At 42.2% G+C, this 15,042-nt stretch overlaps 1 protein-coding gene across 1 annotated transcript; it reads left to right on the plus strand.

Moving 5' to 3' along the window:
• Positions 1 to 483: 483 nt before the first annotated feature.
• LOC120784973 (alpha-1A adrenergic receptor-like) lies at positions 484 to 11,408 on the plus strand. The gene is made up of 2 exons (XM_040119167.1): positions 484 to 1,680; positions 10,170 to 11,408. The coding sequence occupies exons 1-2, from the start codon at positions 708 to 710 to the stop codon at positions 10,733 to 10,735; spliced, it is 1,539 nt and encodes a 512-aa protein (XP_039975101.1). The 5' UTR covers positions 484 to 707; the 3' UTR covers positions 10,736 to 11,408.
• The last annotated feature ends 3,634 nt before the right edge of the window (positions 11,409 to 15,042 follow it).

Consider the following 15,042-nt stretch of genomic DNA (forward strand, 5'->3'; position numbering starts at 1 on the left):
ATACCTTAAGTCGAAGTTTTTGTATTTTATTACTATTGTTACTATCATTTGTATCATCATTTTTATTATTGTTATTGTTATCATTATTATATTTTCTGCTGCCATTAAAGCATGTTGCCCTTTTTAGGGGACCTCAAGCTAAAACCCAACCACAGAGTTACGGGGCTTTTGGCACCAAAGCCACTTAATTACAATTGTCTAGTTAAGCACCCTCCCACAGTGAGGAAAAACATATGCAAAACAATGCGCTTCTCCCAAAACGCGCATTCCTCCACTCCGTCCCCCAAAGTTGCGCGAAATAATAGAAAAAACACCTCGTGCGTTTTCTGTGGAGTCACGGCTCTCCATGTAGAGATGCGTCATGTGCGTTTCGTAAGCTCTTGTTTAGGTATGTTTGGTCAGTATATGGCAGAGCTGTGTGCGGCGGAGAGGAGGCAGGGGATGACTGCTGCCCCCCTCACTTCTCCACTGAGCCCTCAGGAGAGTGGAGGGAGAGGGACTGCATGGGGACTGAACGGCTGCTCACTGAGCGGTTGTCTCTGATAAAATATTGCAGCGCCGATTTGCAAAGGGAAACTGCAAACGCGCAGTTCAACCCTGCGGACTTGGGCCATGTAGACCAAGTTTATTTATGTTTGGTAAAGCTCTTTCGTGAGTTGCAGTAACAAGTCACCTAAAGCCTGCTATGGAGGACCTCTCGAGTCAAAATGAGTCTGAGCACTGACAATGTCACAAAATTGTGGAAAAATGGTTCCTCGGAACTCGACGGGACTCCGGGTGCGTCTTCCCACGTCAACTTCACCAACAGCTCCAGGGGAAACCCCACGGAGCCCAGCGAGGTGGACCTCAGCCGAGCCATCCCGCTCGGCTTGGTGCTGGGGGCTTTCATCGTGTTCGCCATCGCGGGCAACATCCTCGTCATTCTCTCGGTTGTGTGCAACAGGCACCTGCGGACCCCAACGAACTACTTCATCATTAACTTGGCCATCGCCGACCTGCTGCTGGGCACCACGGTGCTGCCGGTGTCCGCCACTCTGGAGATCCTAGACTACTGGGTGTTCGGCCGGATCTTCTGTGACATCTGGGCGGCGGTGGATGTGCTGTGCTGCACCGCGTCCATCATGAGCCTGTGCGTAATATCCATCGACCGCTACATCGGGGTGAGCCACCCGCTGCAGTACCCGGGCATCGTGACGGAGAAGCGGGCTCTGCTGGCCATGCTCGGGGTGTGGGTGCTGTCGGTGGTCATCTCCATCGGTCCTCTGCTCGGGTGGAAGCAGCCGCCGTCGCCGGACGACACGGTGTGCCCAATCACCGAGGAGCCGTTTTACGCGCTCTTCTCTTCCCTCGGCTCCTTTTACATCCCTCTTGTCGTTATACTGGCCATGTACTGCCGCGTTTACATAGTCGCCAAACGAACCACTAAGAACCTGGAGGCAGGTGTGATGCGCGAGAGGATGAACTCGAGCGAGCTGACCCTCAGGATCCACAAGGGATCTCACGTGCAGGAGGAGCCCGGCAGCTCAGGCACCGGCAAGGGCCGCGCGCACCAAGCGAGAAGTTCCCTCACGGTGAAACTTCTGAAATTCTCCCGGGAGAAGAAAGCCGCTAAAACTTTGGGAGTCGTGGTCGGCATGTTTACGCTTTGTTGGCTGCCCTTCTTTCTGGCCTTGCCCATAGGTAGGTTCAGTGGGTTAGTTCATGCTCTGCTATACTGTCATAAATTAGGCCTACGTTAGGCCATTGAGAAAAAAATACAAATAAAAAATACACACCCCACTCCAATTTAAAAAAAAAAAAAAAAAAACTTCATAACATTCAATTAGTTAATGAGACTGGCAGGACATATATTATAACAGTCTTCTAAATGTCTGCAGGACGCTAAACGGTGGCAGCTAAAGGTCCCCGCAGGCCTTGTAAATCATATCTATCGCTGGCACCGAGAACGTCTCCTGGGTAGCATTTTCTATCTTGAATTGTCACCGAACCTATGAGTGGACCTTGATATACTGGAGTGGTCATTTTATACTGCAGGAATAACAAATAACACCACCCACATAACACTACAGCACATAATATATGTAACGCAGTCGGAGTAGAGCTAAATTATCCCGATGACTTGACAGTCTCTGTATGTGTGATTAATTTAGTTTGCATCCCATTTTTTATCACATAATCTTTCATTTTGGACCAACTGTAAGATTTTCCAGTTCTGCCCAATTTACTCTGCAAAGCCAAAGTAATGCCGACTTTGTAGTCTCTGAATTCAGGGCTCATAATAGGAGATAAAAACATGTTTTTAGGAGTCTGAGGAGGAATTCTTCACAGGCTTATCCAAACATTATTAGTGTTATCTTTGCATTATTCCCTGAGTCTCAGTTAATCTCCCACTCCTTGTGTGTGCCAAGTGAGGAGTAGGTGGCCAACCCTCTGCTCTGGTCAGTTCATTCAGAGGCCCGTGGGGCCCGTCCAGGCTCCCTGTTGCCACTGAGGCTGGCAAGCATTCAACAACCCGCTGACATGGCTGTTCAAAAAACTGCAGAGGAAATTAAACAGTATATTCCATGGCAAAATGCTGATGCTCTGCTGTGTTGTGGTCAAGAGGTTAAGTAAACATTAGGTCTTTATTTAGTGATGAAGTTTGGACGAAAGGACTCACTGAACAAAATCCGAACTGCAGGCATGGCTGCTGTATTTCAGATGATGGTTTTTGCCTGATACCCTGATTGCCGTGATCCCTTGTGACACTGTGGGTTATGACTGTAAATGAATATGGGTGTGTGTTTGTGCCTGTGTGTATGCATGCATTTACCGCGGTTACATGGGAATTTGTTTATGCCCCTGGCTTTAAGCTGAACCTCATCACATCCAAACATGGACACACACACACATTAGTACCTGGGGCAAGAGCACTATGCAGTGTCACATAACGGGGATTATTTGCCTCGAAGCGTTCTCAGCGAGACACCGAAAGCAAAGAGCAAATGTAATTTTCCAAAACTCTGATTTGAAGAGGTTTCAGAGGGCAGAGTCGGGGGGATTTTAGGTTCAGGAGGGGCCTTTTTATGTAACACTAATCAACAAACTGCCAAGAAACCTCCCGAGGGAACGTTTGTCTTTACAATCTCTGGTGTAGCATACTGATACACTGCGACAAAGCACCATGCAACCTTATTTCATGCTCATTTTTAACCGGCCTGAGAGATGCATTAAAGAAAAGCCTACAGACAAGTTCAACAGTCGTCTGGCGGGGAATTCCACATAATGCAACTACTATACATCCACTATGTCAAGGCAGGACACGGAAACTGCTCTCTTCCCCAGCACTAAAGACCTTTGTGGCGACGTTGTTGTTTCTCAATTTAAGCTTGTGCCCCTGCTCACCGGTGTGACTCACGTCTGAATCTAGATACCAGAAGTCTGATAGGGCAGCGGCACTCTCCTCCTGTTGCTCCCTGAGTATTCATTAGCCTCCCCCCACAGAGTGGGATTTCCTGTCTCATACTCGTAATTACCCTGCTACTTCCTCTGCATACGGTCACTAATATGGATTGTATGTCGGAGTTTCTGGTTGGTGCTGTGTGTGTGTGCAGTTGGCGATGGATGGCACATTTGTTTTGTTTGTGTGTATGTGTGTGTGTGAGTGTGAGTGTGAGTGTGTGTGTGTGTACCTGTGTGTGCGTGTATGTGTGTGTGTGTGTGTGTGTGTGTGTGTGTGTGTGTGTGTGTGTGTGTGTGTGTGTGTGTGCGTGTGTGTGTGGAGCTGTGATGAAATATTTATGTGTGTTTATATGCATGTATGCAAGTAAGTATGTCTTGAGTGATTGTGTCAATTTGGCTGCAGCTGATCTCTCTCTCCTCTGTCATCACTGATTTTTAAAAAATTAGGATGAAAGCGAGGCTGGATGCTGCCAACAAGAGCAACTCTGACCTCTGAGCCCTCAAGTCTCAATTTAAGACCAAACGCAGCTTAAAGAAATACGTGAACTCTCTCCTTCACGATCAACGATCTCACCAATCTGATTCAAATTCTGTAAAAATTTTGTTTTGTACATAAATGGCAAGCATGTGAACACCAGTCCCAGAGTTTTGTTTTTCAGATTTTGAATGATCACATTTCCTTTTACGCTTTTAACTTGGAGCAAAATAAGGTATACAGACTCCAGGACTATAAACACTACATCAAAGTTTTTAAGTTACTGTTACTCCAGGGAGGCTCCCTTGGACAAAAAGCGGCCAATGCGTCACACACACTCACTGAGCACTGTCTAAATTGGCTTGTTGGTCAGTAGGGATGACATATCTAAACCTTGAGTTATTTCATAACACATTCTCATATCTCAATAAAGAAATGACACCACAAAAACGTAATTACAGTGATAATCAGAGACTAGTGCAAACGCTGACCAAAAAAAGACTTTTTAAGAAGCGAAACCTTCCAGCCAATGAAAGTAACCAAAAGTCATATTCCTTCTTTTCACTGACACTCTTATTAACCTCTCAACCGGCACCTGTCCCATAAACAGGTCTCTTTTACAAAAGTGTGGTGAGCAGTAGGGTGGGAAATATAAAATAAACCAAAAGAGTGGATGACAAAATTTGTCGACCATCAAATATTTTTACATACCTTTTATAATAATGTAGGTTTCCCTGCAAAAGTGTCTGGTTGTTTTTACTTGCACATTATTGGATTTTAGAATGATTTTTGTGTCTATGTGATCAGGTTTCTTGATTTAATTTCTTGATTTATGTTAATAAGTAACTCTCATGTGGTTATTTTATCCATGAACAGCATCTCATTTGAATATTTACTGTATCACGATAAGTATTCATGACACAAAATTACATATATCGCAATCGTAGATTATATTTATATACTCTCACTCAGCCACTTAACATTGTTCAGACACAGAGAGATTTATTTTTAATTCTTGCCCGGATCACAAAATTTCCAATCATAAAATATATTGCATGCTGATTGACAGGGAAATACTGTACCTATGCGCAGGACATTGAAAATGTTAATATTTTTCTATTTGATGTTATAGAGTAGTCAAAAAAAATTAAGTTAATGATTTGAGTATTTCCTGAGTACTATCAAGCAGATAAAGATTATTTAGTATCGCAATAAATAGGGGGATACACACATACAGTCTACATACATTTAGGGCTGCAACTAAGAAATTATTTTTTACATATTCCTGTCTTCATCTGATGATTGTTTTCTCAGTTATACAGATAATTGCTTGGTCTATAAAACATCAGAAAATAGTGAAAATATACCCCATGCAATTTTCTAAAAATCCAAAGCAACATCCTCAGATTGTTTTTCTTGGCCTTTTAATATTCTTTTTACTATTATATAAGATAAGGAAAGCCGGTCAGTGCCAGTCAGTGTTTGGCATTGCATGGAGAAACATGGAGAACACTGAAGATTCAGTGGAAGAATTCATCTTCATGTTGATGTTACAATGAGCTCTTTTTTTGTTAGTCCTCAGTGGGATACATGTGTTATTTCACTGCACGCATTTTCTCGCAGCTCTTTAACACCCAGTGCAGGCACTAACATCCTGTGAAGCGCTCGCATTGAGCAACTGGTGGAAGCAGTGTGCTCAAATGTGGGAGAAACCAACACTTTGACAACACTTTGTCAACCAATTGTTTTTGTGTGTATGTGTTGTTTTTGGAAGCGATACTGTGTCTGTGTGCATCACACACCCGTGTGTACGGTGCATTTGTTTGTTGTTATCGTTTTCACCCTCTGAGTCTGTGTGTCTGTGTCATCATGGCAAAATGTGCTCCTGGAGACACCTGCCAAAGTACTCAAAACCTTCTCTGTGGTAGTTTCCACAACAGCAGGTGTCTCCAGGACCACATTTTACCATGATGACACACACACAGACTCAGAGGGTGAAAACAAAACCAGCCACGTTGTCGCAGCTGGTAACGACTACTGAGTACTCATGACTCAGAATGTCAACATGTTGATGGGCATCATGGCTGATGTGATCCCATTGTTGCAAGATGTTCTCTTGTTTTTTTGTAACATTTAGCTGGCTGGCCCTAATGCTCCGGGGGGTAATTGAAATGCTTTTTGAAGGGGAAAAATAATGAGAGAGCTAAGTGTCAAGTGATGCAGAAGATAGTAAGTGGCAGAGCTGAGCTGGAGGGGCCACAGGGCAGCAGGGGTGAATGCAAGGGTCCGTGGGATGTCAACCCAATTTTCCAAAAATAGCTTCATGTTATGGTTTCATTGAAAGCAATCTGCGGGTGCAATAACACTTCTGTCCTCTTAGATCAAGACATATTAATCATATTTATGAGTGTGTTATGAAACAGGGTGTGTGAGTTTTTGGAGAGCAGATTGTATGTGTGTGTGTGTGTGTGTGTGTGTGTGTGTGTGTGTGTGTGTGTGTGTGTGTGTGTGTGTGTGTGTGTGTGTGTGTGTGTATCTTTTATAGGCTACTTTTTGAGACAAATTTCAGACTAAAGACCTGTTAATTGGGGACGGCTTGTCCAAGTGGCTCCAAAGCTGATTTTTGAAATTGTGGTTAAGGTCTCCAGGAAATTAATGCAAGTGTATGTAATGGCCCAAAAGTGTGTGTGTGTTTGTGTGTGCGAGAGAGAGAGAGCGTGCTCCACATGGCACAGAAAAGGCATTACTTCTTCCAATTAATGAGAATAACAGGATGCCTTGTTTTGTTAAGATGTTCCTGTGCTCCATAGTTAGATGTGTGCGCATGTGCCTGTCCTCAGGAAGGAGGTGCAAACACTTCTCTTAGCAGAAGCAGTGAGAGCGCCAACAATAGCCCTCCCACAGCTATCTACATGCCATAGTCTTACAGCCAAGCCCCTCGCATCCTTTCACAATAAACAATCTTCAAGGGGACAAAAATGGACAATGTTCACAGAAAACTTAAACATACAAACATGTACCACATCTGGCTACAGGATGGCGTGTAGTCAGTCCGTTAAAAAGTCAGTCAGTCCTGAACTTTTACCCTGTGGTTGTATAGAAAGGAGGCACAGGCCCATGCTCGCAATGTCCCACCTTTTGGTCTCTGTAGGGCCCTCCAGATGTGGCTCCCTTCTTCCCCTTTGCCCGCCTCCCTTCCTGGGAGGCAGGCAGAGCGACACAGCTGTGTTTGCCCTTGCAAATGCCACTGTTATAGCCAATAAGAGATGCCTATAAAACAAGTGCAGCTTCAGACTATAAATATATTTTTTCTGAAGCCCCTCCACTCCTAAACCAAGAGATTTCAGTGTGAGAGAGCCCGTACTTTCTGCCCTACACAAGCTTTCCTCACTAGCAAAGACCAATAACATCAGTTTGTTACAATTTGCAGAACTTGGGTCTGTCGCTCCAATACTCCCACACTTTAGATGATCCTGTGTGAGATTTTGTAGCTGCAGCTTGTTTTCCAGGGAATCCATGCTTTGACCGGGCGCAGCCATCTGTGCGACACGCCATTGTGTAATCGATTGCGTCAGCTGCATGGATGAGTCGACTGTCGTTTAATATTTGTCTTTTTATGTTTCTCGAGAACCGCTTATCGAAAACACTTCACAGTCGACACTGCACTTCATTGGGTCCTCAACAATACACACGTGAAGTCTGAAGTCGATCGGATGAGACAGAAAGAGATTTCTCCATTTATTAGTAGGATAATAAGTTTGACTGTTTGTTGGATGAAACATGTAATTCGTGGCAAATTTTGATGGGAATTTTTCACTTTTTAATATTTATTGAAGCTTGAAGAAACAGATAAAAAATGTGTTGGGGAACTTGGGATCTTGGTATCCCAGCATCACACAGCTTTTTACTCAAGAGCATTATTATTACAGTTACTAATGTTATCTAATGTTGAAAAGATTTGTAGATTAATCAGTCAATACAACTTAATCCACTGATTAGCTCAATATAATTTTAGATAATTACCAATTAAAAATACAAAAGATTTGATGGTTAGTTCAGCTTCTTTTTTTCACTGGTTTGTCCTTTATTTGTGGTCAGTATGATAATAATAGGATAAAAGAGAAAAAATTGGATTAAGGATGTAGGCAGTTATCATTATTTTCAACCAGGTACTGTCAAAGACAGTGTGATGGACAGAGAGAGAGACACAGAGAGAAATGTAAGAATGACCATGTTTTAATTCCACTTTAGTCTGAATCCCAATTACAGGCATAACTCACACAGTTATGTAATCACATTAAAGTGGCTGTCAAGAAGCGAAAATAGCATGTGAAAATACCAGGCACTAAGAAGAAACCCATTCATCTATAGTACAGGAGGCCAAGACACATTCAGACAGCATTCTCTGGTTTCATCTCACAGTCTGGCAGCCAGAGCACGCACGAGCACACACACACACACACACACACACACACACACACACACACACACACACACACACACACACACACACACATACACACTCATTCCCTTTCTCTCACTCTCTCACTCAAACACACACACACACAGCTATATTGCTGTCATTTAGGAAACACTGAGTTAAATGAAACTTGGAATTGACATTTCCTCATTTTATCACACAATCATTTTAATTTATGTTGACTGGAGTATGGTGTGCATGTGTGCGTGTGTGTGTGTGTGTGTGTGTATGTGTGTTTTATCTGGATCCTGAATGGAAAACTAGACCTTGTGTGATCTCAACTTTTCAGAGTTGCAAGTTTTTGAATATTTTCCACTATTAAAAAGGATGCAATTCCCCCATACCTGCAGCATCTCACCCCAAGGCTATGTATGATATAATGTACTTTGTACCACTTAAGATAATTGTTAAAGCTTGTTATCTTCATGAAGAAACAAGCTGAGTTGTCTGTGTGTCTGCCTATAACATCTAACTAGAGGTAATTTCCCACTTAAAATCCTGAGATTGTTGCGCATTTCCAGTCTCTCCAGGAATGTGATATTAATTTAAGAATGTGGGTTGGTGTAACGAAACACAGTTTTACTCACATCTTCCCACACACACTCACACAGTCTTTCGTTCTTTCCCACTAATCTCCCTTAAACTCAGTCAATCTGTGCTCATTAATTCCCTGTTTTTATCCTCAGGCTTCCCCCTCTCACCTCATTAGCTTGTAAGATGGTCTTCCTCTATTTAAGCTTGGCCACAGTAGGTGAAAAAGCACCAAAAGGGTAGCATAATGCAATTTAGCGAGTGCAGGCTACACTCCCTCATTAGCATGCGTGACAAACCTGCTTCAAAATTTTTTGCAGTGTTGTCGTTTCCATCGTTAGGGGTAACTAAGTTTTGTTGAGTCTTACTAACACACATATGCACAAACAACTTCAGCTATGTACCTCTATAAATGTTTTGCACCAACAACACTGCTTGACACTATCTGCAAGTCGACAAAGGGAAAGTTTGTTGGGGTGACGCAACCTCCATAACCTCTCAGAGAATAGGCTGCCATTTCATTGCAATTGAAATGTCTTTTCTCAAGGCAGCAAATCTCTCCCACAGTGTATCTATATAAAATGGAATTTAGGGTCATCCCACTCTCTCTGTATTCTTATGAAAGTGCTTCATATGAAGTGTAACTAGGAAGCACTGGGAATGAGGAAGGACTGGGAAGATCCTCCTACGTACAAGGGCTTCCTTAATGGTAAACATTGTGTGGACTTGACCATCCTCTCTGGTCTTTCATTCTGTTGCTTTACGTTCTGCCTGCACACAGACACAGATTGTAAGGCTCTGTTATTCCTTATCCATGCTGCCACCTACTGGGTAAAATATAACCTGCAATCACAGACAGGATCAACAGCCAAACGCCGGACTCTCAATCAATTATGAGCTGGAATGCACTGATACGATACTGCCCTCATTAAGCAGATCAGGTTACCGATATCATGTAAACAATCCATGCTGATTACATCCTTTTCATCTATGTCATTTCAAAATTTGGTATTTCCATTATCATCTAGCCATCTCCTGGCTCTAGCTCTCTACTAAACATAATGAGAGGAGAGTGGTATTGATCTTCTCGTCGAACTCTTGGCAAGAAAGCAAACAAGCATATTTCTCAAAATGTTGAAGTATTCCTCTAAGGGGTTAATTTGAGGTTTCTATACAAAGCCATCGGCCACTAATGATTGAATGCAGTACTTCCATTTTCCCTCTCTATTCTGCTGTCCCCAGGGTCTTTTAATGTGAACCTGCGCCCACCTGATCTCCTCTTCAAAGTGATCTTCTGGCTGGGCTACTTCAACAGCTGCCTGAACCCCATCATCTACCCTTGCTACAATCGCGAGTTCAAGCTGGCCTTCATTCGCATCCTAAAATGCCAGTGTCACCAGCGTAAACGTCCCGGCTGGAGGGCGTACAATTACCGCTCCTCCAACTTCAACTCCTCTGGAAACTCACGCAAAGGCTCTGCGGATCACAACTCCAGCTGCTTGAACGGCAGCCAGCGCACTCTGCCATCCTCTGCCAGTCCGAGCCCCAGCTACCTGAGCAAGGGTCTCCCACCTTGCCCCGAGGGGGAAACATTATACATCTGGGGGGCAACCACCCCAACTCCCTCCACACCTAATCTGCTGCCTGGCAGCCCGACAGAATGCCAGCAGAGAGCTCTGAGAGGGGAGGTAAGAGGAGGGAAACCAGCTGAGGAAACTACTGGTGGTGTTTTCTCTTTCTCCTTTGGGAAGAACAGAGACAAGGGAGAGATCAACAAAGACAGCATCATGCCTGAGGACAAGGTGTGACTGTTAAGTCTTACTGAGCTGTGACTTGTTCATTCCTTACAGGATTAAAGTCACTTACAGAGAATGGGTGTAGGATTTCAAACATTGCTGTGAATGGATTGCTCCATTCACTGTACATGGTCCCATGATCATTCATCAGTCAGTGGATTGTCATTGTCATAGTGGTCAGTGTAAGGTGAAGAAAACTACGTATTGACTATGCTGCTGTATCACAGGTATTTTTCCTATTTTACTGTATCTGTGGTTGACCTAGACAGGAAGGTTTTTTTTTCCATGGACAGTAATGGGGTTGAAGAGACCTAATAAGAATCAATGTTGAGACTGGAAAGACCCCAGTGCATGCATTTTGATTAAACAATACCGAAATTCAAAGGGAAAAGGACATTATTTCAGAAAAGAACTGTATCCAACACAACCATCCCTTCACCCCTTTCAGTTAAAAATCCATTTCTGCCCTGTAAAAAAAACTGAACATGACAAAAAAAAAAAAACCTGACTAATGTAAAATGTGTGATAAGACAAATGATCACCTTTCTGTTGCAGTCACTTGATATCTTCATGGTATGTTGTGGAAATAAAGTTTAACCCGGTTTATCTGCTGTGCGCACAATCATCAGATATCATCTTATTTGTATGTTTGATGTTCAAAAAGTTCTGAATATCAATATTAGAAATGTGATTGATACATGAATAAACTTAGAAGTTGCTCAAATGCTGCTTGGAGGCAAACTCTTAATCTCTCTGTAACTCTACTTTCTGGATGTGAAAGAACTTTCACCATTATATGCAGTACTATCACAGATGTTAAGGTTAACGGTGATAAAAGACCAGCAGTGGATGTTATTTGTTTAAAGGAGACATACATTATGAGTGAAGAAATGGGCACAGTTTTTAGTGTCTTAGGTAAAGAGCAAACATTAGGCCGTTATTTAGAGGAACATGTCCAGGGAGCACAGATAAATATGAGGGTTAATTGCTCATGTAGACAGGGACCTTCAATCACAGCTCAGCCATAAGGCATCTAACTGTATATAACTACCTGTTCACTTACCTCATGGCCCACTAACTCATGGTACATGCCAGTTAATCATTTACTCCTGATGGGCTTTGTTATGACATGGATCAATACTGGACATAAGCACACACACACACACACACACACACACACACACACACACACACACACACACACACACACACACACACAGAACAACACACAGAAACAGACAAATATAAGAGAGAGTGTGGTATACATTACAGGACGTCCAACCTCATTTGGTAAGGAGCAGAAACAGGCTTAGATCAACCAGTAAGACATGCCCTCAGAGGAAAGAAGAAGCATCCACTTGATGGATTTATATTGATTTGCTAATGGCTAGGTTCTTGTTTCTTGTGCATCAAGATTTCTAGCCCAGGGACTAACATTTCAGAGAACCAGTGCCTCACTAATGATGCATCCTATGCCTGCTCCTACCTATCCCCGTATTTGTCATCATAGGAAATCTTTTCATCATGGCTGCAGTGGCACGTTTCCAAAGACTCTGGACACCCACCAATGCTTTTGTGGTTTCCATCGCAGTGGCAGACTTCCTGGTTGCAGTGCTGTTGATGCCTTTCAGTCTCCATGGTTTCATGCTGTTTGCCTGCGGGAAAATTTTCACGGCAGCCAAGAAACAAGCGAGGTGGATCCATGCAATCGAGCACCATACTGGGCAACTTCAGATGAACCTGAGCCCCACGAGGAATGACTCTACCAGACAAGTCCAGGCCCACATGGAGAGATATCCTCTGAAGAAGGAAAGAAAGGCTGCTAAGACATTGGGTCTGATAATGGGGGTGTTCCTGTTCTGTTGGCTTCCTTTCTTCTGCACGAACGTGGTCCATCCTTTGAAGGGCTACAGTCCCCTGGTCCTGGAAGCTCCACTGTGGCTTGGATATGCTAACTCTTCACTGAACCCCTTCCTCTGGGCCTTATTCAACAGGAAGTATCGTCACATTTTTTTAGCCATGTTAGACTGTGTCATTCTGAGAAGGCAGTTCAGAGCAAGTTTGGACTCCTCACACTTTGGTAGGAAAACAGACACCGTTGTTATCTTGGAGACCATTTCAAGATGATTATTGTGTATTGACCTGATAATGTTAGCCAATTTCTTTATTGGAAGGACATTTTTTTGTTTTGCTTTACCATAACCAATCAATAGCGAGTTACACGTCAGTCCTCCTGACAACAGATTTTACAAAGAATGGTCAAAATCGGTGCAGAAGAGATCGAGATACCCTGACTCTTAAATCCTAATATGGGTCAACCTCCAAAAACACTTAATCCTACATGTCCCATGACTTGATAGCATCTTTCATTAGAATCTCCCATCCTGGTAGATGCCAAAGTTTTTTAAACTACTACTATCTGTTTTACTTACTTTACTTTACCCTGATGACAACCTTGGTAACATCATTTCAGAATCACAGATGATATAATACAACGGTTGTCATATGTCGAGAAGTACACTTTATGAGGAGGAAACTGATCTTAATATGGATTAAAAAAACATAAAATCTAAATAATAGTGGAGTTCTCCTTTCAAGTTCTAATTACAGCAACTTGTACAGATAAATTAATCTCATCTATCTCCAATCTCTATATTTCATGAATGTAGCTAGGTAGCAGAAAGAAGACCTTAATCCCACCAGCTAAGGTTTGATTGGTCAGTTGTTTCTCTAACCGGTGGTAACAGCCATCAATGGGACAACACCAGACATTTCTGTAGATCGCACAACTGTGAGCTAGGAAGGCAAAGTTTTCCTATGACCATATACTGCAAAAAATACCTAAAAATACATGCAAGGTTTAATCACACTCATTTAACTAAATAAACAAATTCATTTTGAAAAGACAAATATGGCTTGTGATATCTTTGCGCTGTTAAAGAATGCCCATTTTGTTGTCATGGAAATGGTTCCTCTACATGCACTTTACCAGTGAATAGGTACATGTGGTACAGTGATGAATTGTCCTTTAATTCCCTCAATGGCCCAAGTGCCTCTCTAACGAACACATATTGGGCCTAATTACTTTCATCGTTTTTACTCTATATTTTTGTTGTTTTTGTTTCTGCCACTGCTGCTGTTACTGTTAGGTATTAAACCAAATTTACCACACTGACACAGAAGCATAAACCCATCTCTGTGACAAAGCGTTGGGACATAACAAGAGGCAACTTTATCAGAAGTCAGGGGAAAAATTCAAGAGGCCCCAAGCCGGCCCAGAGTTTGCACTAAGTGGTTTAAATTGATGTGAACGCCCATCCATGCAGGTGAGACTACAAATAAAAACCTTGCTATTTGATCAAAGAATTTGTGCTTGACAATGAAGAACCAATAAACAAATCTAACTACACATTCTGCTTATGAGGATGTGGATATGTGCATTGTAGCTTTGCTCTTTAAGCACACTGTAATGGTCCTTGTATCTTTTGGTGATTCGATCTTATTTTCAGAAACGGGTATTTAAAGAAATGAGTGGTTATTTGATTTTCATTGGAAAATACAAAAATTAAAAATGAAATACGAGGAGTTTTTCTTTTTCATCCATCTCAGAACATGACAACATGGACCTTTTCTCGTTTCTGTTTTCTGGTGGTTTTATTTTTTGGTATACAAAATGGAAAATGAAAACCAAACCATTTGTTACAATTTCGCTCATTGCTTTTTGACCATGAAAAAGAAAAAACTTTTTTTTTTTTAATAGACTACCCCCAGAGGAAAAACAAATTACTGAAGGAAATCTACCAACCATTTCATTTCTATTTTTTCACTTTAAAATTGAAAGTTTTGAATTTGAAAATTTCAACTTTTAACCATTCCATTTCTTTCATTTACTGTACCCATCTTTCTTTTTTCCCTTCTTTCCTTTCTTCTTTCTTTTATTCTTTCCTTCTTTCTTTCCTTCTCTCTTAATCAACACACCTATGCAGGTGTTCAATGTCAGCATTAACCTGTGTAATGTGTATTAAGTTAACTTTAACAGAGAAACAGAAACACTGTCACTAGCTAGCTGTTAACCTTGTCTGTTAGTGCTTCGCAGGAAGCATCTTGGTCTGTCAAAGGTTTTTTTTGCTGAAAACAGCTACCTACTGCAGCTGGAAACCAGACTGATGAGCTTGGAGTCATGAATCCAAAACAATGAGCTGAAAGACATTAAAACCCTCTACGTAGAGCTGAAGAGAAATGCAGAGTCAGGGGAATAATACTCTCATCAAAACAAGTGATCCTTTTCATATTACACATAGTCATTTTATCCATTGTTA

This window comes from Xiphias gladius, chromosome 23, assembly GCF_016859285.1.
Source record: "Xiphias gladius isolate SHS-SW01 ecotype Sanya breed wild chromosome 23, ASM1685928v1, whole genome shotgun sequence".
In the NCBI taxonomy this organism is placed as follows: domain Eukaryota; kingdom Metazoa; phylum Chordata; class Actinopteri; order Istiophoriformes; family Xiphiidae; genus Xiphias; species Xiphias gladius.

Excerpts from the sequence above, each read along its gene's own strand:
- LOC120784973 (XM_040119167.1), top strand. The coding sequence starts at position 708 with ATGAGTCTGAGCACTGACAATGTCACAAAATTGTGGAAAAATGGTTCC. Across the intron at positions 1,681-10,169 it reads CTTTCTGGCCTTGCCCATAG|GGTCTTTTAATGTGAACCTG; the intron begins GTAGGTTCAGTG and ends TGCTGTCCCCAG.